The 23,337-nt window shown below is 46.9% G+C and overlaps 1 protein-coding gene across 9 annotated transcripts in view; it reads left to right on the forward strand.

Moving 5' to 3' along the window:
* LOC105486544 (ring finger protein 144A) overlaps positions 1 to 23,337 on the forward strand; it is a 128,503-nt gene that overhangs the window by 83,327 nt on the left and 21,839 nt on the right. For all 9 annotated transcript variants that reach the window (XM_071076177.1, XM_071076180.1, XM_071076176.1 and 6 more), the window contains 3 exons: positions 14,589 to 14,693; positions 14,846 to 14,906; positions 20,566 to 20,773. In XM_071076177.1, the coding sequence (XP_070932278.1) occupies positions 14,589 to 14,693; positions 14,846 to 14,906; positions 20,566 to 20,773 (374 nt within the window). The remainder of the gene's footprint in view (positions 1 to 14,588; positions 14,694 to 14,845; positions 14,907 to 20,565; positions 20,774 to 23,337) is intronic.

The following is a 23,337-nucleotide window of genomic DNA, read 5'->3' on the forward strand; positions in this document are numbered from 1 at the left end:
TTTCATTTGTGCCTCATGATGTCCTTGGTATGTAGGCACAGCAAATATTTTTATCTTTGTTTTATAGATAAGGAGAGGGAGCTTTACAGACATTTATGTCTATGTCTTCTGTTTCTTGTTTATGCTAGATTCAGCCTTTCTTAAGGGCAGAAGAATTTCTGGCCCATTGTCTATCCACCTAGCACCTAGTTTAGTGCAGGACCCAGACGAGCTGATCAGTAAAAACTCACGGATTGAAATGAAGTGTATTGATCTCAGTACTGTAGTTGCCATCCAAGAAATGTGCCTCATTAAAGCGCCAGGAAGACAGCTCCAACCTGGAGGAAAGGAAGTTGCTTTTGACATGTTTCTGAGATGGAGAAGGATAGAAGGGAGATTGATCTCCGTCCTGTTAGCACCGTGAGTGGGGCTTATCGTCATTTCTAGATGGGTTAGGACGGTAGAACCCATCAAGATGAATTCAATAATCAGCTTTACACAAAATCACCTCCTCTTGCCTGAAAGGACATCTTCCCAGCTGATTGAATGGCTCCCCCTCTGCCACAACTGCCTGTTGGGTGGGGGTGGGGGGGTGCGTTTGCGGTCTCTGCAGTCACCTGCCTGCTGTCAGAGGCCACAGCTTGTGTTCTTACCCTTGAAATAGTTGCTTCTCCCTGGCTTTTTTGCTGAGGCCTTCATTTTTGTTATTGTTGTTTTAGTTTTCTATTTCTAGAGAATTGTAGTAAAAACAAATAAGCCACTGGAACTGAGACCAAAAGCCTTACTGAAGTCAGTGGATGTGAAGGAAGAAGCTGGCACTGTGTTCTCCGAAAGAGGCTGCTGGGGACACCAAAACACAGTGACGCTGCTGTGATTTTGTTTCACAACTATTTACCAAAATTTAAAATGTTGAAACTAGTTCCACCCCTGCCCGCAGCTCGCTGTAGCGTGAAGAGAAGGAAGCACCTGTGTGTTGAAGATTGAGAAGGGAGGAGGTGTCGGGGTGTCCTGATCTTTTCGGTGGTGCCTTTGCCTTTGTGTGGGCTGCAGGTTGCCTCAAGCTGGGGGCAGGGCATGGGGAGAAGCCCCGAGTCTGTGGCCAGAGGAGTTGCAACTGTCCTTTTCTGAGGGGTGCAGACATGGGAAGGAAGAAAATTAAGACTAAAAAGAGGCACTCTTAAAAAAAAAACAGTTACTACAAAATTACAGTTAAGTGCTGAAGTAACTTTATCTCAAGGAGTCCAGGGCTGGAGGGAAAAGCATGGTATTCGGAGTCAGGTGTCCTGGAGCTGAAATGCCAGCTCTATTTCTGCCCTGAGCAAGCCTCGTTTACCCCATCTGTATAATTGAGGTAAAAATAGTTTACCTCGAAGTTCAAGTGGAAGAACGTGTGAAGTCATGTGGTAGGCAGTCAGCAGCCCTAGTTCTTTCTCATTTTGCTTCTAAGTTTGGGGTTAGAACTGCAGGAGTAAAAACAGAGTTTGGGCAGCTCTCCCTAAATGTCTTCTGAAGAACATTTATCTCAAGATGCACTCAGAAATGATTTGTGTGGTTCAGTGGGTTTGCTAATGACGGATGCCACATCCCTGCCCACATCCTCCACCACCAAGGCTTCCTGGGTGCCCAAGAGCAGGGTGAATGTACCGAGACATCTGCAGTCAAAGACGTACTGTCCGCTTTCCTGTGTTCCTTAAATGTATTTCAGCACGAAAGGGACTTGCGTAGCAATTGCTAATACGGCACTCCCCTGAAGCAGGTTCTCCAGGGCTTTCCTTGCTTGCAGGGTACCTGGTGGCTTCTTTGTGATTCTCTGGAGGTCACAAGAGCCTGCGTGTGGGGCCTGTTCACACGTTCCAGGTGCTGTGCTAGGCCTTGGGAGCTTGGGGGTGATGAGCTACCAGATATCTTAAATTGTTCCATTTGGATTAGTGTGAAATCTAACTTTTGAAGGCCAAATGTAAACCTGAACATTTGTGTGCAAAATAGTGACATGTAAGTATCACCAACAAATTCCGTGCTGGAGCACTGGCCGGAGAGAAAGGATTGTGGACATGTATTTTGAAATCAGGCTGCTATTATCCCACCATGAGGTCAATCCCATGTTCGTTGTGTCAGTCAGAGATGCAACCTGTGTGTAGAGTGACCTGGGATGTTCCTCATGGGCTGAAATCTAAAATGTAGAAGATGTTTTAACTTAAAATGGGACATGTTAAAGCCATTAAGGGCTGACTTATACTTGTGCCTTTTGACAGTTACACTGAGAATGTGAATGTGGTGGTGATGCTGGCAGAGTTGTTTGCATTCAGACAGCTGCTAGAACTAGAGAAGATAAACTCTCATCCCAAAGGTGGGAACACATGAAGCTGAAAAAGGGCAGTGCTGTGGTCCCATCCCAAGACCCAGGTCCCTAGTTATCTGGGAAGGTAGAAATGTCTACATTTCTGTTAGTTCTTAAAATAATAGTGTAGTGAAAGTTATTTTTTAACCATGACAAGGTTGAATAAGCCAAATAAAACATATATACACACACATATATTTTATATATGTTACTTATATATATAAAATATGTATATAAATTATATAATTTTTTTTTTGCTTTGAGCTAGATTTAAATCTGTTCTGATACCAGCTATTTATTGGTGATTAGGAATTTTGCTATTAAAACCCGGATGACAGGATTTTGATATATAACCATGGAAAGTTGTTACTTAAAAATGTAACTTTTGGCCGGGCACAGTGGCTCACGCCTGTAATCTCAGCACTTTGGGAGGCTGAGGCAGGTGAATCATCTGAGGTCAGGAGTTCGAGAACAGCCTGGCCAACATGTTGAAACCCCGTCTCTACTAAAAATGCAAAAATTAGCCAGGCGTGGTGGCATGTGCCTGTAATCCTAGCTACCCGGGAGGCTGAGACAGGAGAATCACTTGAACCTGGGAGGTGGAGGTTGAAGAGACAAGATCACACCATTGCTCTCCAGCCTGGGCAACAAAAGTGAAACTCCATCTCATAATAAATAAATAAATAAAATAAAAATAAATAAAAAGATAAAAATGTAACTTTTTGCCCAGGCACAGTGGTTCATGCCTGTAATCCCAACACTTTGGGAGGTTGAGGTGGGAGGATTGTTTGAGCTCAGGAGCCTGAGAGCAACATAGTGAGACCTTGTCTCTACAAAATATAAAAAAATTAGCAGGGCATGGTGGCAGACACCTGTGGCCCCAGCTACTCAGGATGCTGAGGCAGGAAGATTGCTCAAGCCCAGGAGGTTGAGGCCGCAGTGAGCCATGATTACACCACTGCACTCCAGCCTGGGCAGCAGAGCAAGACCCTGTCTCAAAAACAAACAAACCAACAAAATGTAACATTTAGTAGACAGAATCTTTCCCACACAATGCATAACTATAATAAAAGTGACTCTTAGTTGTTTAAATAAAAGGTTGGGACCAGATGGTTGGTTGAGTTGTGTGGTTGAACATTGCAATGGACTATAGGTTCAGATCTCTGTTCTGCCTCTGCTACTTGCTGTGTGATTTGCAGCAAGCTTCCTAACTTCTCTAAGCCTTGGTTTATTCATCTCGAAAATATGATCGACCTCATGAATAAATTAAATGGGATAATGTGTATAAAGGATTGAGCAGTAGCATGCCTGGTGATAAATAATACAATATTGTTTCCTTTTTTTCCTATGTATTTGCAAGGTCATTCACCTGGTATACTGCAGAAAAGCTACATGTAAACCCTAAGCTTCTGATTAGGTAACTTATTGGGAAATAAGTGGCATTTCCTCACCTAGAAATTAAGCTGATTTGGGGGATGGTCTTCCTTTGCACATCTTTATGTCCCTGTTAGCTTTGCATTATGTGTACTGCAACCTGGCTTGTGCTAGGTGCCCTGGATATGTAGGTAAGACATAATCCCCGCCCCCTCTGATCCCTTGCGCAGCGGGAGATGCAGGTGTGGGCTGTGATCATTTGGGGCTTTAAGGGCTATATTTGCAGTGTGGATAGTGGGTGACAGCACAGAGAGAACAGTGAATTCTGCCAGAAGTACCCAGGAAGGCTTCAGGGGCTTTTGAACTATCTCCTTGAGAGAGCATGAACGGATAGAGCCACCATAGTGGGACCAGCGAAGGAAAGGGGGTGTTGGGGCACGATGGGTCCAGATTGAGAGGACTCTGCTGAGGTTTCTACTAGTCGAAAGCTCAGCAGAGACGTACGGTAATGCACCACATCACCATGTTTTGCTTAATGATAGACCACATATATAATGGTGGTCCCATACGATTACAGTGGAGCTGAAAAATTCATTCTGCCTTGTATTTACTATTCTGTACTTTTTTTTAATCATTATTTTAGAATGTACTACAACTTTTGAAAAAATAAGTGAGGTGTAAAAGAGCCTGAGACAGCTCCTTTAGGAGGCATCCAGAAGAAGGCATTGTTGTTAGTATCATATGGGATGACAGCTCCATGGTGTTACTGCCCCTGAAGACCTTCTAGTGGGAGAAGATGCGGAGGTGGAAGCCAGTGACATGGGTGATTCTGATCCTGTGTAGGTCTAGGCTAATGTGTTTGTGTCTTAGTTTTTAACAAAAAAAGTTTAAATAAATAAAAAAATTAAAAATAGAATAAAGCTTACAGAATAAGGATATTAAATATACATATACACATGCACATATATATACGTACAAATATATATGTGTGTATATGCGTATATATATGTGTTTTCAGTTTTCCACACTGAGCCATCCTAAACTACAGGGCTTCAATGTTTCTCAGCTCTTCAAACATCTGGGGCTTAAACTTACCGTAGCATTTCACATACTGTGTGGCGGTTGTGTTCCCTGATCTGTAACTTCCACTCAAGGAGCTTTTGAAGAGAAGGGGATTTCTTGTGTTCTGCTTTTTCATAAATGTGGGCACATAGTGGCCCTCCGAAAAAATGTTGATGCTCAGACATTACATACTTGAGTTCTTTTTTTTTTTTTTTTTTTTGAGGCGGAGTCTCGCTCTGTCGCCCGGGCTGGAGTGCAGTGGCCGGATCTCAGCTCACTGCAAGCTCCGCCTCCCGGGTTCACGCCATTCTCCTGCCTCAGCCTCCCGAGTAGCTGGGACTACAGGCGCCCGCCACCTCACCCGGCTAGATTTTTGTATTTTTTAGTAGAGACGGGGTTTCACCGTGTTAGCCAGGATGGTCTCGATCTCCTGACCTCGTGATCCACCCGTCTCGGCCTCCCAAAGTGCTGGGATTACAGGCTTGAGCCACCGCGCCTGGCCTACATACTTGAGTTCTAAGTGGCTTAAGGCAGGTGAGAGTGAGGTGGTTCTCTTTCTAGTCTTATTTTTACAATTGCAACTGCTGTTGCTATGGTTTTATCTCTGTGTTTTCTATGAGATGTATCTGAGAAATCACAGGGTCATCAGATTAAGAAGAAACTAAATATCTTACACTGTGGTATTGGCCTGCCCTGGTAAGAGTGAATGCTGGGAAATCGTTTTCAAACTGTCCTTCAGCTCAAGGTCCCTCTGTTCAAATGAACAGTCAAATGAAAGTCTACACGAAAGCCTAGTAGATGTAGAATGGTTGAAACCAGGCTTGCTCTTTCAGTATGGCGTTTAGGCACCAGGAGGCTGACTGATGATGTCTGCTCTGCAGGCTGGCTCCTAGGGGTTCCAAGGACTGTGGGTGGGCTTCCCAGGCCTCTCTTCTGGGGTCTGAGAGGTTCAGAGATGCATGAATCCAGCCATCAGAGTTGCCTCTCCTAAGCGGAGGGCATCCTTTTAGTCTTGGTTTTTTTTCAGATGGGGAGAAGGCTGACTTGGAGGGTGGAGTGACTTTAGGGTGCAAAGGATGAGTTCCAGGGCTGTTGCAAAGAGCTTCAGCTTCCAGTTGCCGGATGCCTGCAAAGTAAAGAGCTGCCTCTGCAAGTCTGTTCCATATTCCCAGAACACAGAACGGCTTCCCAACCTCCTTTGTCTTAAGACCAGCAACCGTACCCCTCAGATTCCCTGCTGACAACTCACAGGCTACAACCAGAGTCGTCTTCATTTTTATCCGTGATTCTTAGAGTCCTTCTAAAACTGTAGCTTATTGCTTCATCTCACTTCTCATACAAACCTGTGAAATAGGCAGGATTCTCCATCTCATGGGAGGACGCTGCAGCTCGGAGACAAGGGGCCTGTCCTGGGGTGAGGTGCTTGCTGGAAAGCCTGACTCAGGTGCACCTGCTCCTTGCATATCTGCCACTCCGTTTTTTTTTTTTTTTTTTTAAACTTGTGGTATTGATGAACTGAAGTGCTGTTAGAGAATTTCACAGACCCTGATTTATACACACGTACAAAGTGGTTTTCTCGGTGGCATCTTTCCTTTCATGAAAAGCATTTTTTCCTAGCGTTGCCCCTGAAATCATGACAGCTATGTTCTGTCCCAGTCTAAAGCCCAGATCCCAACAATCTCTGTTACCCAGATCTCTGTTAGCCCAGAACCTCCATGAAGCAGAACAGCTTGATGAGGGTCTGGAGTTGTCAGAGATCCTGCACATTAATCTTGGCAGAGGACTTCACTCAGAGCCCAGGGATGCTGTAGTTATAACTTTTTCTAACTTGATGTTTGTTTTTCCTAATCAAGAGTATGAAAAACTAAAATGTGGAGGGTGAGCAATTCTCTACACGATTAACAAGAAATGACACTTTGTAACCTGACGACACAGGATAAGTGGCAAGCCAGAAGATCGCAGCCTGTGCTGCAAAATGCTCCCAGGACACTGACACGCGTGTCACCAAGACCTGTGTTTTGGGAAGGGACACCCGCCTCCTCGGTGTCAGAGGGCAGGAGAGGGTAAGGGCCCTGTGACTCCTGCCTCCAATGCCTGTACTGGCCTCAGAGGAGAGTTGTGGCCCTGCTACCCCAACCCTTGCTGGTCTTCACAGGTGGGTCCTGGTACCCTGTCCCCCAGCCCCTTCACTGCCTCCTTCCCTCACTGGGACCTCTGGGACCAGGCTGGCAGCCTCTGTCCTCTCTCCATGGCTACATCCTGAAAGCCTCCCATCCTCGCTTCCCTGTCCGTGGCCTGCCAGTCCAACAATATTCTCTGAAATAGACACTAATGTAAGTGGGACTCCTTACCCTCTTCCACCCTCTGACATTGAGGAGGTGGGTGTCCCTTCTCAAAACACAGGTCCTGGTGACAAGCATGGGCCTATGCCATGAAGCAGGCTGTCTCTGCACTAGACATTTGGTGTCTATTAAGGGTCCTTGAGAAAATGCTGATTCCTGTTATTGGCTTTGCTCAGAAAATGAGCCAAGGGATGAAGGGCCACTCTGGACACCTTTGCACACCCTGCCCCAGTTAAGGTCAGAGAGCGCCTTCCCTCCCTCTCAGAACACTGCCCCTTCTTCCTACCTGGGAAGGATCCTTGGGATCTGCTTTCTCTCCCCATTTTGTGGATTTGACTCTTCACCCCAAAACCCTCCTGAGTGCTTTCTTCCAGGAGGCCTGTCTAGGACCGACAGCAGGTAGCATCCTCAACCCTGCCCCAATATTGGCAGGATCCCTATCAGTCTCCCCAGCCCTTTCTTAGACAAGCGGTAAAGAGCAGACAAATAAAACTTCCGGTTTCACGATGGGCTGGAATGATCTTCAGTTGTCTGGAAAATTCAGATCTTCCCAACAGAGGCTGAATTAAGAAAGTGTCACACGATTACAACTTAACCCTCTGCTGTTACACATTCTGAGCAGTTGCACGCCTACTCACGTTGTCTCACACTCGCCTCTCCAGCCCTCTGTGCATGTGTCCCCTTCTGCGCAGGTCTTCTTCAATGCGCCCACACTCGATTTCACAGACACACTCGTTCCAGCTCCAGTAGGAGTCTGACCCGGGGATCATCCTGCCTCAGCTTTGAAGCACCCTCAACATAGTACACTTGCCAAGCCATGGTATGCCTTTCACCCAATGTCACAGCCTTGGTGCAGAGTACATAAATATTTGTTGAAGGGACAGAGAGGTCGAGTCTCTGCCTGTTCCTGCCTCCTGTTGGTGCTGTTTGTGTGCACACCCTGCTACCACACTGCCTCTGTTCTGTTCCACTGGGAGGTCTTCGTGAGGAAGCCGTGGCTGGGTGAAATACGCATTTTTGCTCCTCTGTGAATCCGGGTTTCCATATTCAACAGATAGAACAAACGGGCCGCGCTGCCCACACCACCGCTTCTCTTGCAACTTGTTCGGAAGCTGAGGCTGCAGGAGCGAGCTCCTTGCTAAGGAGGGAACATGCGTTCTCTCCGAGGTCTTCCCTCTCCGCCAGCCCAGCACTGCCTCCAGAGGTGAAGGGAAGGCAGCTGGACAGTTCACTAGTCCCTGTGAGATAGTGGACAGCACAGCCTCCACGTCAGTGTCTTCCCCTTGTGGCTGACGAGGGGGAGGATACGCCCAGTGGCGTCCCTAGAGAGCCAGATCTTCCTGGCTGTCACCCCAGTCTCGCCCTGCCTCTGGCTCCCTGGTCTCAGTCTTCAGATCCTATCACTGCCTCTTTGGCTGCCACCCAGACCTCAAGACCGGCAACTGTGAGAACAAAGAGCGACCTTCCTCCTTTTTGGCAGCGGGTGCATGGTCACATGTGCAAGCCTCCTCGAGAACGTCCAGCTTCTGGTGGCTTTTGTAGATCGCAGCGTAGCTGCAGGTCCAGCTACAGGTTGTGCCCTGTCCCTTTAGCCTCCAGCTGTCCCCTCACAAACACTTCCCCGAAGCCCTGCTGACACAGTGGCCTGATTGAGAACCGATGGCCTGACCTGTCGCACTGGCCTCCCTGCCCCGAGTGGGTTCTTATCAGGCAGCCGTGGATGACACAGGCCCCCTCCCGACACAGTGCGATTTCCACCGCCCGCAAGAGTAAGCCCTGCACTGCGCTCAGCACTGCTGCTGCCTCCCGGCCCACCGCACCCGTGCTTCCCTGTCCCCCCGGGCCAGATGCTGTTCCTGAGCACACCCCTTCTGGTGGAGCCTGCTTCTCTTTCTCCTGACTGCTGTTTTTCTTGGACAAACTCAACACGAAGGGGCAGTCTCTTCCCTGTATAAGGAGATGGAATAAACAGCCTCCGCCTCCAGCCCTGCGGCCGTGCCTTGCTCCTGAGACCTCTGGATGGCCAGGGAGCCAGGGTTCTGGGCATCCTCCTGGCCTCCACGCCAGGTCCCTGCGTGCCTTCCCACAAAAGCAGGTGCTCAGTGCTAACTGCTGAGTGGACTTGAGAATCCCAGATAAGTGACAGCCTTGCTACTGCTACCTTCCCACCTGGAGTTCTTGAAAGAGAGCATTTCACATGAAATCATTCCATCCACATCTTCACTGGGCATCTGCAGTCACCAGCCACCGTGTGAGGGCCTGTGAGGGCCGCACAGGACCACAGAGGCATTACCCCTGGCCTTATCTACACTGCAGGAGATGAGGTGTGCACTCACCCTCCACATGAGTGACAGGGGGCCCACACACAGCATGCATGCTGGAAGACTCTTTGACGATGGAAATTGTGCATGGGCAGAATGAGGTTAAGTAGGTGGAGGACACTGAAGGGGTAAGAAAAACTAGTATTTGCCGGGGCCCTACTTTATATAGGGCAAAATCCACACTTCCAGCAAGGATGCCCCCTGCAAAGCAGGATCATCTTCTTGTTCTGCAGCTGAAGGGCCTTAGTCTTAGATACCTTGGGAGAAAGGTAGCGCAGGGGAGCAGCACGCCCATCGCGACCTGAGGCAGCTGATCATGAGCGCCTGCCTCCTGCGCGCCACCCAAGGCTGTGGCGAGAGCATGGGAGACGGTGGGTCTAAAGGCTCCACAGAAGCGAGAACTCATGTAGATGAGAGCATTCATTTTATGCGTAAAGTCTGGGTTTTGTTTTGTTTTGTTTTTTTCCAAGAACTTTATAAAAGCAAACTTTATAATTTGAACTCTTCAGCTTGTGAGCGAAGTCACGTTCCCATATCCTTGAGGAAAGTGATCCTTGCCAGAACACGTACTGTGCAGCTTGCTGGGCAGTTCACTCCAGGTTCCCAGGGCCACCCAGTGAGAGTTGCCAGGGGGATTCCCATGAGGCTGTCCTCAGAAGGGAAGGTGTGCAGGAGGTCATGCCTCCAGCCTGCTTAACTACAGCCAGGTGTTGCCAGGTGTCTGGCTACTCTGTGGGTGTTCTACTCATCTCTGTGTCCTTCCATCCACCCTGTATCTGCATGGCTTTGATTCATCCCTTGCTGTTTGCCAGCACTCTGTTAGGTATGGGAATAGAAAGATAAATAATTAATAGATCTTGCTTTCAAAGAATTCACCATCGACTAGAGGAGAAACATCAACAGACCATGGATTATTGATGGCTCTAGAAAGGCTGAGAGAAAGCCTTGCAGAGCGTGTGAGCAATATGCCAGAGCACCACTGTCTCCGGGGCACTGGAGCTGTGGAGTGATTGTCCTTCTGTCCGCCAAGCTTATCCCACAGTATTAGGAAGGGGAGGCACTGGGAGACGAAGGTCCATGCTAGACCCACATGTCTGCACAGTGGGTGAGCTGTAATTTCAAGGCAGCCTTGTGATTCCAGGGTCTGCTCCCAACCACTGTTCGTGGGACTCTTGCTGCTTCAGTTTGGACCTGCCTGCATGTAATGCTTGTGTTCATAAATCGTGGATCCCAGATAAGCACCTTTGAGCACAGTTTCTGGGCATTTTCTCCTGCTTGTAGGGTCATCAGTAGCCAACAGGCCTTCGTGTGAAAAAGCAGACAAAAATCAGACTTGCTGTAGTTTTAGGCGAGGCAGATATTTCTCCGTGGCCGCTTCTCCTTGGCAGGAAACTTGTGACGCACCGGAGGTATATTAGCAAATCAGCAGTGCTGTCTTCTCATCAGGTTTCAAAGAGTTGGAAACCAAAGTGGAAAATGAAATTCCTGGAACATTCTGTGGCTTACCCCCCTTTCTTCCCTCTGTGTGGCTGATCCCTTTTTTCCTGCAATGCCTTTGACCCTCTGGCCAAATTTTCATCTCTGGGAAGCCTTCCCTGATCCCCCCCAGGGGGGACCCCTCCTCTCTACCCATGTACTGGCCCGTTAGAGCCTCCCTGTCCCCTTGAAGTGGCCCCAGGAGAGCACGGAGCACAGTGCATTGTGATGATGATCTCTGCACGCCTCTTTCCTCCACACTGGGCTGTGTGGGTCTTGATCGCATTTGCAGCCTTGCAAATGAATCATTGTGTTTGCAGCAGCATGAGCATATAAAGGAGATGTTCTCAGGGTTGACTGACACTATGCCCCTTTAAAGTACGTACGATTCCTTGTCTATAAAAAAAGTTTATGAGGTAAACAGAAAATACGTATTGAATGATTGCTTTTGAAAGAGTTCTTTTTTTAAAAAAATAAATTTTATTGTTTGTATTTGAGGTTTACAATGTAGTATTATGGGATACATATAGATAATACAATGGTCATATAGCGAAGCAGCCCAGCATATTCACCATCTCACATAGCTGCTTTTTATGGTGATGAGCAGCTAAAATCTTCTCACTTAACAGCAATCCGTGATACAATACAATTGTATTAAAGTTAGTCCTCGTGTTGTATGTTAGATCTCTAAACTGGCTCATCTAAAAGTTTTCAATTGAGGAATAAGTATGCAAAAAATTTAAAACAGACATAAAATCTCACCAGCCTTGGAACCAGCCACACGTGGGTTTGAGCCCTAGTGCTTCTACTTGAGCTGTCGTTAATGTCTCTGAGCCTTGGTTTTCTCATCTGTCGTGTGAGCGTGGTAACACACCATATGACTTTTGTGCATGTTTAATGAGCTAACATAGGTAATGCGATTCACATAGAATCTAGGACTTAGAAAGCATTTGACTACTATAATGAGTGCAATAGTAGGAAAATGTGTCAGTGTCTGCTTTCAGGCTGTGTATTTTACAGAAGTTTCTCTGTTTACCTATTTTTGTGCTCATGTCAAGACATCTTTTTGCAATTAGAATGAAAACCATAGCTTGTGAGTCATGACCCACTTTATATCTGGAAGAAAGCTGGGCTTGTTTTTGATGGATGCAAGGTCAGGCGCTTGGAACCTCATCTCTCTTTATATAGTGAACAAATTGATATTCCCAGAACATAATCCTTTTGCAAATTGCACAGATAGCTGCATCCTGATGACACATAATGTTCACTCTTGGGTAGCTTTGAAGCCCAGACATGACTCACTACTTGTTGCATATGGGTGTACGCTTCATGCCGGTTTTAATTGTTGTATTTTGCTTCTTAGAAGAGTCACGTTCTATCATTATATGCTGATCTGCACAATATTCTGAGAGTCTCCAGCATCGTATATTGGTTTAAGGCATTCCAGTATCCTCCAGAGACCCAATTTAGACAAACTTCATAATAGAAAGTAAAATAATGATCTTGTTGCCAAGGTTTTGGGATTTTTAAATGCCTATAACTGTAAGAGACATATCACGTAAGTAGACAAAAAAGAAACAACAGCCACTATTTACGTAGCTGGTGCTGTCTACCAGGAATTATGCCAGGTGCTTTCATAGATTACTGTCACAAAAGTGCAGGGAGATGGGCATTCTGATTTTATTGTCAAGGGAGCTGTTGCCCAAACTCTGACTTGAGGGATAAGGATTGATTGAGCCTGTCTGGCTCTGAAGCCTACAGTCTTTCTCCCTTGTCATGTGGCACCCAGTCATAAACAGAAAGTTCCACTGATCTGCCAACTGTCCAGCTCATTGTTACAATGGTTCACCACTCTAGTAGTCCACAGCGCCACTGGCACTTAACATGTCGGCGGATACTACCCAGGACCAGGCTGCAGCCCTGCTGGAGGCTGGGTGTGACTCCTCTCTTGCTCATCCTCTGCCTCTCCCTTGTTCTGAGAAAAGCCTTTGCATTGGTTTTAATGAATTCATCTCTGAAAATTCTGCCATCTGGAGTCTCACGTAGAACTCCAAGCCTGGGCTCGCCCATACTCACTACTCTGGGAACTGTCTTCCTAAACCTTAGGTTGGCAAAATGTGGATTATCTGTGTAAACCTCAGTTCAGAGCCACTGCAATCATCAGAGCCCAGGCAGATCAAAAGAACACAGGCTGGAACACAGGGTTCAGTGTGGAGCCACCAACGTTGTAATTTGCACTTGAAGTTGTAGCTCTTGAGAAAAGCTTTGGGAAGTGGCTCTTTCTGAGGATGACCTTGATTTTTATTTTTTAAAGAAATTGCAATCTGGAGTCTTCAGTGAATGAAATATTCTATTTTGCTAGGATGGGGAGTATTACCAGTTTAGATCAAATTATTCTTTATATATCAAGCATATACTCCTTTCTGTTATTCTTCTAACCTTTTTCCCTTGCCTGAGATTCTTACAACTCCACTGTGAGGTAGGTTAAACCACCCTAAATTGCAGAGCAGGAAAATAAGGATGGTAGAGAGAGATTAACAGACTTGTTCTAAACATGGAGGTAGAAGGAATTGCAGTTGGATTTCCGTTTAGACCCATTCATTAGTAATGATCATGCGTTCTTGTAATAAAATGGATTATACATTTTTGCGGGGAGGTATCAGCAAACATAGCGTATGGATTTTTCTCGATTAATTGCTATTATATTTTAATAATGGTATTGTAATATTATATATTATTGCTAATATGAACTTTAATTATACTGGGACTGTGATTGAAGTTGATTTGGGGATGCCATTGTGGGATTTTACATCATTTTCTATGCTCTTTGAGTTCTTATATAAGCTCTACATTTAGTTTCTCTTGGTAGTGAGCCTAGCTGGCAAAGGCCATATTGTTTCTTCTCATTGCTGTTTATAATATGCTTTTCAGGGAACACTAGATTTCTAAGACTAGTAGACTTTGTAAAGCAGGAGTGAAGACCACAGAATCTTTTATGTTAACTCTACTTCGTTTCCTTCACTTCCTCTTGTTTGACTTACTTCAGGCTTTAAGCAGGGCCTCCAAGTAGGTAAGGTAGATAGTGAGTAATTGCCAGGTAAGTGAGGCACCCTGAGTGAGGAATGCCAAATACAGTTGGGTTCTCAGCAGGGAGAACGTGAGCATGTTGTCTGAGCAAACCTGGGTTCACATCGAGGCTCTGGGTACTATCTGTGGAAGTTGGCAACTTCCTTCTTTGCTGACTCAGTTTTCACATATGAAAAATGGAACAGTCATACCTTTCTTGTAAAAATGCTCTAAGGCTTCAGTGAAACAGTGGGAGATAAAATATTTAATGCAGGGGCTGCACCTCATAGGCATTTGAGAAATATTACCTCCCAGCCTCCCTTGCAGCCTTTCTTCTTGCTTTTAGAATTCTTGGCTCTTGTGTTTGCTGAGGTTTTGTGCAGGGATCTAACCCATAGCCTTAGCTTTGTGATTGAGCATACAGTCCCTGGCACAGAATGGGTACCCCATAAATAGTTATTGAATGAATAAAACCTCGAAACCTCGAATTTGTTGGTTGCTATGGGCTAGACAGTGAAAATATTAAACTATAATGCAACAGTGTTCTTGGTCCTTTTTTTAATGCATCATGATTTCTTCAGCATTAAGGAGGTAAAGATGTTTATAGACCCTTCTCTGTTTTTCTTTCAGTGCCTGAAACAGTATGTTGAGCTCTTGATCAAAGAAGGATTAGAAACCGCAATTAGCTGCCCAGATGCTGCCTGCCCTAAACAGGGCCACCTACAGGAGAACGAGGCATGTGCAATTGAACAGACTGGGCTGTTTGATGTGCTCTAGTGTGCACAGCTGAACTTGTCAGAATAACGTGGGTTTTGTTTGGGTGTACATTGCATTATATTGTAGCCCTCAGCTTGTTATCTTTCTTGTTTGCATTTTTTTTCCCTTAGATTGAGTGCATGGTTGCAGCTGAAATTATGCAAAGATATAAAAAGCTACAATTTGAAAGAGGTAGGTGCCTGATATGTCTGCCAGTTATGGTTCCTGTAATGTATGAATGTGGATAATTTTGTGGGGAGTTCTTTTGGTAGATATGGTTATACAGCATTTGATAGGAGTTAAAAAGTTGATGTAAACTAAACTTCTGAAATTAAACTGACATTCTGGATTCTCTGAACAGCTCACAGTTTGAAGACCTTGTCTAGTGATCTGTTTGGTAGCAGGAAGAATTTATGGAACACAATTTGTTTATAGGGATTTATAGGCTCCTGGGGGAGGTTTAAAGATGATGGCTCTCATGAGGTATTAGATTTCAGCCAGCTTAAGCCTAAGAGTTTGAGGGCTAAACTCTTGGGCTGGCCCAGAATTTAAAAAATGCAAAGTCACAGAGGGAAGTCATGAGGGTAGGCATAGCAGAAATTACAGTAACCCCCGTCCTAACAACAGTCCAATGGTAGCTGTCCTGTCTGCACTTACTCACCACTGGACACAGGCCTAGATAGTAGGTGCTAAATGAATAATCAAGTCCCTTATCCCAGTAAGTGACACAACAACTCTGCAAAGCTAATTTGTCATTATCTAATAAACGAATCCCCAGAGAGGCTAACTGCTTTGCCCTGATTTCTAAATATAGTGGGTGCTTTGGGACCACATCCCATGACCCTTCGTCATGCGCTCTCCACTGGGCCCTGCATAGCCCTCCTGGCTGAAGCAGGCCTGATGCAGACCCAGGGGTCCTCTGGGAGAGCAGTGTGGCAGGTGCGCACAGAGCAGAGTATGATTCTCAGGATCATATTGCAAAGCATTAAGCCATGTGGAACGTCCAGGAGAGGTCTTTAGCTCTGCTCTCTGAAGTACTCCGGGCTCATGCAATGAAACCGTAAAGGGTCTGTGGACTCTATTTGGCTTTGTTTTCATATCTCTTCTGGGCCCCGGGCTCATCTGCTAAAGAGCCGAGTGACAGATGTGTGCAGGCGACGCTCCTTATGCAGAACATCATCGTGAGGACCCTGCAGACAGATTCTGAGTTTGGATTGCTGGCATCTGCTCTCCCTCTCCCTGCACGGATTCTCGGGTTCTTGACCTGAACAGGGTCTCACTACTGAGACACAGCCCTGGAGGATGGGCTTACGTGAAAGCATGGCCAGATGGGGAGTGGACGGCAGAGGAGACGAGACCAGAGGACAATATCCAGAGACTCCCAGTTTAGCTGCATGCAGAGACCTGCTGTTTGTATATTTTTGCTGTGTAAAAGAAATGCTAGAGATAGCTGGGCCCAGTGGCATGTACCTGCAGTCTCAGCTACTCAGGAGTTCAAGTCCAGCTTGGGCAAGGTATCGAGACCCTGTCTTTAAAAAAAATAAGAAAGAAAAAAAATATGTAGCCTACTTAAAAAAGACTCAAACAGGATTTTTCATGGCATTGCCATTTGTTTTCAAGAGTGTGTTTATTTAAGTGTCGTATATCATTTGCTTTGGGGCAGTTTATAGCTTTAATATAATGTCATTTGGTACAAAAGTCAGTATGTAGAGCAATAAAACGGATTAATTTGGATTTCTGAGACTTTCAGGCTCTTCTGAGAATATTTTCCAGAGAGAATCTTGACAGAAACTGGCTGTTGTTTGCGTTACAAGAATATGAACTTTCTATGACATCGAATTTAATTTTAAAATGCAGCTGGGTACATTTTCCAACCTAATAATTTTAACTGTTATTTCTTTAGTACTTTGGCTTAGTCAAAAAATCTTTTTTCCTTTTGCATAAACATGAAGCCAACTTGGCTTCCGTTAAAAAAAAAAATCTCTCAAACCTCTCACTTTAAAACATTGTACTAACATTATGTTAAAAGTATTTTTTTTAAGTATTCAGACTTAATACAATAAAAGACCTGTCTAGATAAAATGTTAGAATGTCAGAGCTAAAATATAGCTATGGATTATAGCCAGTACCTTGAAAGAGTTTGGAGACAAGATCAGAAAGCAAATTTTGATTTCTGTGTGCCTCTAAAATCTAGTCAAGTAGAGGATGCTCTGGAAGAAAACTGAGACAGTTCAATGATTTTCTGAAAACATTTAGTTACCAGAAAGTTCTATGGTTAGGTCATATTGCGCACACTGTCTGCATTTAGTCTTAGAGTGTCTCCTCTGATGTAACAGAGGAGACATTGGATTTAGTGTCCATGTCTCCCCTTCTGGAGCAAGCAGGAAGCCAGGGAAGGGGGCCAGGAAGCTGGGTTTTCATTCTGAGCACCTCCTCACAACTGGCTCACTCCAGAGTCTGGGGAGGGACAGATTTTTGAGTGAGGGGGTGTGGACCCCTCTCTCCATGCTACACTCGACGCCCGTGCCCCTCTGAGACCCAGCGGTGCTGTGCTAAGGGCGTTCCTGCACACCTTCCTCTGTCTGGAGGCTCAGCCGTCCCAGAGACAGGACTGTGGGTCCTCATGCCTACGTCCCACTGCCAGCCCAGTGCCTGGCCAAGTGAATGCTGACGTCAAATCTCACCATGTATTGTTTTGTTTTGTTTTTTTAAAACAAAGTAAAGCTCAGAGAGATTAAATAATACAACGGGTTATCCACCTGTAATCAGGCCCGACTAGAGCCAACACCTGAAAATGTTACCATCTCACAGTAGGATCAAACCCAGCATTCCAGCCCCACGCCAGGCAGCAGCCCGGCTGGGCAGGGTAGTAAGTGCAGGGATGAGAGGGGATGCTGGGTGCACTGTCATCTGTCATGTGCTTCTGAAAGGAAACTGTTAAAGTCACCTTTTTAAAAAGTCTTAGGCATTTTTAAGCAGGGAGTTCTTAGAGACCCGCTTCATTAATCTGCGATAAATACACCTCTGGGAGATAAGAATTAACATTAGTTTCCTCTAGTGTGCCAAAAATATATTATTTGCTCTGTTTGAAAATATGTCTCATACACTACACACGTATGTAGTACGTGTTGGGGAGGATAATGGGGAGGATAATGCAGAATGTTAATAGACATCTACACCTGAGCCTGGGGCCGTGTTCACAGGATGTGACGTGCCGTGGCAGCACAGGAAGCACGTTTGCAGTCAGCAGTCTGAGCAGCCATTTGTCCCTGACCTTTTCGATGAGGAATCTGTCCGTATGAGGACAGGCAGTGCCAAGTCACAGCTCTGTGAGGACAAAACTAATAAGATTTAAATCGTTCCCATGGAAACCTTAGCCAGGTCTCCCCTGCGTGCTGTCCTGGGGGGCCTTTCGTGATGGGGGCGCATAATAGCATCTCCCACTCTTGAGCCAGTAGGCTGGGCAGGAGGCGGTGCATGACCATCACATGCATGAAGAGACCGAGACCCAGCTTTGGGACATCTGCTCCTTGCTGATGTCAGAAGCTCCTCACCGCACAGGAGGGGTGGGGACAACAGTGGGACGGAAGGGTCCCTAGCAGGCAGCACTGCCCTTCTGGGTCTAGCCCCAGAGCTATATGGGAGGAGAGCAAAGAGTGAGCGAGGATTTCTCTTCGCGCGCAGTGTATTGTTCAGTGCACAGAGCACTTGCTGCATCCTGCAGGGCTGGGCAGACACGGGCCTCCTATCTCATCAGGGACAACGCTGGGCTCACCCCACAGCATGCACAGACGGCAGGCAGCGAGGTGTTGGAGGCATCGCAGGTACGGGATGGGAGCGTGACCCAGGCCAGCTGCCTTTAGCCTTTGGCGTTTCCTCCTCACTGCTCAGTGTGGCGCTCGGTGCCCCAGGCCGGCACGTGCAGCCCCTCCTTGCTTTGCTGTGGACCCTTAGCTCAGGGGAGCGCCAGGCATCTGCCCCCACACAGGTGACCCACAGACAACAACTACATTTTCTCAAAAAGCCACTTGTCAGAACTGACAGCTAGGAACATTCTTAGGAAAGCAAATGCAGAAACTATCCACAAGAGAAGAGCTAAATGTGTCCATTCACTCAATGTGAGGAGCACCCTGGGGATTTTAGATTATTCTAATGAAGATAATTAGAGTAGAGCACCTGTTCCTGACCTCCAGTGTTCCTCATTATTATCAAGTTCTTCTTAATTTTCTACCACCCCTAACATTCGGACGGTTTTTGTGCTGTTGATTAATTCACGCTTTAAAAAAAAGGCAGGGGGCAGCCAGATGAGATCAAGGGTCAGCCTGCCATGGCCAGTGGGCCAGATCCAGTCCGGCCAGTGGCCTGCTGCTGTCAAGTTTTGCTAGAACATTCATTTCCAGGTCACTGTGTCTGCTTTTGTGCTGCAACAGCAAAAACCCAGTAGTTACTACAGAAACCCAGAAACAACTTGGTCCTCGACTTCTATGATGACTATCCGACCCTCTACAGAGGAAGTTTGCCAGCCCCTGGATTAGATGACTAGATTAGTTTAAAGCTAGACCCTACACAAGATGGTTTCTAGAGCGCTGCATCTGGCTTCCCCGTGTACTGGGGGAACATGTAAACACACAGAGCCTTACACGTACATATGCGTGTGCACCGTCAGGACACCCAGCTGGTGATTTGTCATTCATTTGCTGCTGGTCCCGTGGCAATGCGTGTAGGTGAAGTCCTGGTCCACGCGTGGCGCCAGCCTGTTGTGGATTCCAGTGAGAGGAATCCCATGTGTGATGCAGGTGAGCAGGAGCTGCCCGGCTGCCAGTCACAGGGCCCGGACATTTGCAAGGACTTGTCATCGCCTTTCAAGTCGTCTCTGAAACTCAGTTGTCCCGACAGACGACGACTTCCCAAGAAGAGCCCCGCTGAAAACTTAGAAACCAGTGGCCCACCAGAACGCCTTTGGAAATAGCCCACATTGCACTGGCCTCGGAGAGCTTTCTGGCGGAGCCTGCCTTCTCCCTGGGGTGGCCCCTCATCGAGAATTCGGCGTCATGCCGGACAAGAGGGAAGATTAAATGAACAACCAGTCTCCTTACAAAGGGCAGCCAGTAATTTAAAGAAATGTAATTTTTGGACAAGGATGTGAAGAAATAGATGTGTCAAGGTGTCCTGTTTTTAGAAATAAGCTTCTTGGCCAATTCCATAAGATTGGGCTCTTAGAAATGTGCGCTGTGATTCGGAGAGAAAATCTGGCCCTTGAAGGGTTGGTTTCACTCCGTAGTTAACTCATGGCTTGGATTTGAGAAGGGGAGGCCATCTTAGGCAGGTGAACTATTTGGTTAGAAGAATAATCCAGCCATCTTCTTCCCTCTTCCTTTCCGTCTTCTAACAGCGTTTTCCTGGTGCTGGGTGTGTGCCCAACACGGGCCATCAGGGGCCCGGCTTCAGAAAGCTGTCCCCTACGGGAGGCAGATGAGCTAGCACGATGTGCGTTGCTCAGAGAAACCTGACAGGCAGGTGGGACAAGCTTTCCAGAATGTGGAGGCCTTTGAGCTGTGAGCTGAGTCCCGGAGGCAAGCAGGGCTGACCCAGGGCTCCAAGGGCATTCCAGGGACAGGAGCAGCATTCCTGAGGGATGCCTGGGGTGTCTGGAGGTCTGTTGCATGAAGGGAGAGGTTGGGAGGTGGAGGTGGAAGGGTGACTTGGGCAGTGCTTCGGTTGGGGCTGGTGGTGCTGGCTGTATTACCTGGATGTGTTTCTCTCTGTCCGTGCACTGAGGGGCTCCTTCCTCTGAAGCCCACATGACCCTCTGGCTTAAGTTTGATTTGCCCATTTTGTCTCCCTATACCAGAGGTGCTGTTTGATCCCTGTCGGACTTGGTGCCCAGCGTCCACCTGCCAGGCTGTGTGTCAGCTCCAGGACGTGGGGCTGCAGACCCCCCAGCCAGTGCAGTGCAAAGCCTGCCATATGGAATTCTGTTCCACCTGCAAAGCCAGCTGGCACCCTGGCCAGGGCTGCCCGGAGACCATGCCGATCACCTTCCTTCCCGGGGAGACCAGGTACCCTTTGTACACACTCTGCCACAAAGGCGTGGGCTGTGGGCCAGGAGAAGCAGGCAGGCATGTTTCTTCCTAAAAGTGCTGTTACAGTGTAAGTGGCTGTGGCTCAGTCAACCCTAACACACACTGTACCTCTTGAGCCTCACTCAAGCCTGTCATTATTTGTATGTCTATTTATTTCTGAGAACTGTGTACCAGGCACTGTGTGAGACCCTGGAAATGGAAAGGTGTGTGAGAACCACACTTAACACGGCTCGGCTAGAATGACAAATGCATGCATGGTTTGTGACTTCTAAGGGTTGCAAGTCCTGCAGTACCTGAAGTTTCTCCAAGACTTCACTGTGTTGAAGGTGATCTGAAATGGGGGTACAGGAACCAGAGCAAGAGTAGGGTGCACCAGTCATACATACTGTCCGGAAGGGGATGGGAAGACATTCGCTGGTGGCAGCCTCCCCTGCAGCCATAGTCGGGCTGTTTGCCCAGGAGGATGCTGCCGCACTGTGCTCTGTACCTTGACATTTCGTAGGTTGATGCATAGGAAGTTGATCATATCCAGGTCTTTTTGTCCTACAAAATCTGCAAGGTCACATGGTTCCACTAGACACTTGACCCTGTTCCTGTTGAGTCCAGGATCCTCACAGAGGAGCTGCCACTCTGCCCACCACCCTCCCCAGGGTGTGCTCACCAGCTGCTCCCTGTGTGCCCCTCTTCCCATTCCACTGTCCGCAACTCCCGTTCCTTTCCACGTGACCCCTGTGCCCTGTTCTAGCCCCAGACCCTCTCAGGGGCCCTGCCACACACCCCTGGTCTCCTTCCGGGCAAACCTCTCTTCCTGTGTCTGGAGCGCCCTGCTCCGCCCTCCTCCTTTCCCTGGGGGCTCCTGCCACACTGCAGGTGGAGATCACATCCCTTTATCAAGCTTCCCAGTTCCCAGGACAGGGTTGGGGCCTCCACCCTCTGTGTTCCCCCTGAGATTGTCTGCATTGTTACAACCCTGGACATAATTGGATTGGAGTTCTTCCATTGACAGGGCCGATTCTGCCATCAGGTTGAGCTCCTGACGCACAGGGCCTGTGCCTTTCTGAGCAGCCTACATCAGGCAGGCAGCTGCAAGCACAAACCACTTGTACTTATACTTCACTTGTACTTGGCGTCTTAGAGGCTTCAAAACGTTAGATGGAGGCTGGTGAGTGTTTGGAGCCTGATGATTTAGTTTTCTTTATCTGTGACATTCTAGTCTCATTTAAATTATTCTCCAAAGGCGATCTAAATCAAAATTCAGAAATCTCATTTTGTGGAAATTTAAAAATCAGAAGATGTCACATAAAAACTGGAATTTCTGGCTTCTCTGGGAAATCTGAATCCTGAGCCTCTCCAAGCCTGCCTCCCCCTGCTGACAGCCAGCGCAGCAGAGCAGCGGCCCTTGCCTGGGGCACCTCCTGGGCCAAAGCCCCATAGTCCTCACGCTCCTTCTTGTCCCCCTGGAACTGAGGCTGCCTATCAGCTGCCATTTATAAGTGAGAAGACACTCAGCTAGTTTTTGTATTGGAGGGTGTTTTTTTTTTTTTTTTTTTTTTGTTAAATCTTCTCCTCACCCATGTTTTTATCCAGCCCCTTGACCACTTCACTCATTTAGCATCACCTGCCCACCCCTTCAAGATGCTGGGCCACATGTGGATTGTGATTAAACTGTCAAAACTCTTGTCTGCATTTATAATGAGTTTACAGTAAATGTTATTAGTAATAATTTTAAATCCAACTCAGATACTAGGAAATATTTGAAAACCATTGTCTATATCGTGCAAAATTTTATGCATAGCACAGTATACCAGAACTTGCATATTTTAACTGTTTTCATCTTGAAATGTCTCCCCAGGAGACACTGTACATGGTGTTCCTGCCGTTTCGTTCAAAATCATCTTGTGAGTCACATGAGAAAACTGGTGCCTTAGCTTTAAGGCGACGCCTGGCTTTCAAACCAAAACAATGTTATCCAACCTGAAAACCAACCTCGATCACCAGATTCGGTGTCTCATGACTTCCAGCTTTTTGCAAAATCAAAGTCATTCTCAGAAGGAGGCCAGGGCTACGGTTTGCTCAGAGCTGGCTGTGTGCTGGATCCCTCTGGAAACATTTGCACATATGCTGTTTCATTTGCTCCTTGCAGCAACCTTAGTTCATTCTTTATCACATTCTGCGTGGCCAGGTTGGTCTGCAGTTTGCTTTTAAATTGGAAGCATTTGAGCTTGTGACCGTTGTGTTATCTTTCAGTAACAGTTCTTAATAATAGCTACTGTTTATTGAGTGCCTGGTACTTATGTGCTGGCTTCTGCGCTTAACATGTGCAACCTCTGTAATTCTCACGACAGCCTGTAGAGATGGATGCTATTAGCCTTATTCTGTTTTGCAGACGAGGAAACTGAGACACATAAGATATAAATAGCACAGCTAGGATCTGTCTGTCTCAAGACTCTGTGCTCCTAATTAGGAGGACATACTGCTTCTCTCATTATTTTTTACTCTGTTGCCTTCTACTAATGGACCAAACAGTCACGTTCAGTTGG

This window comes from Macaca nemestrina, chromosome 13 (assembly GCF_043159975.1).
Source record: "Macaca nemestrina isolate mMacNem1 chromosome 13, mMacNem.hap1, whole genome shotgun sequence".
NCBI lineage: Eukaryota > Metazoa > Chordata > Mammalia > Primates > Cercopithecidae > Macaca > Macaca nemestrina.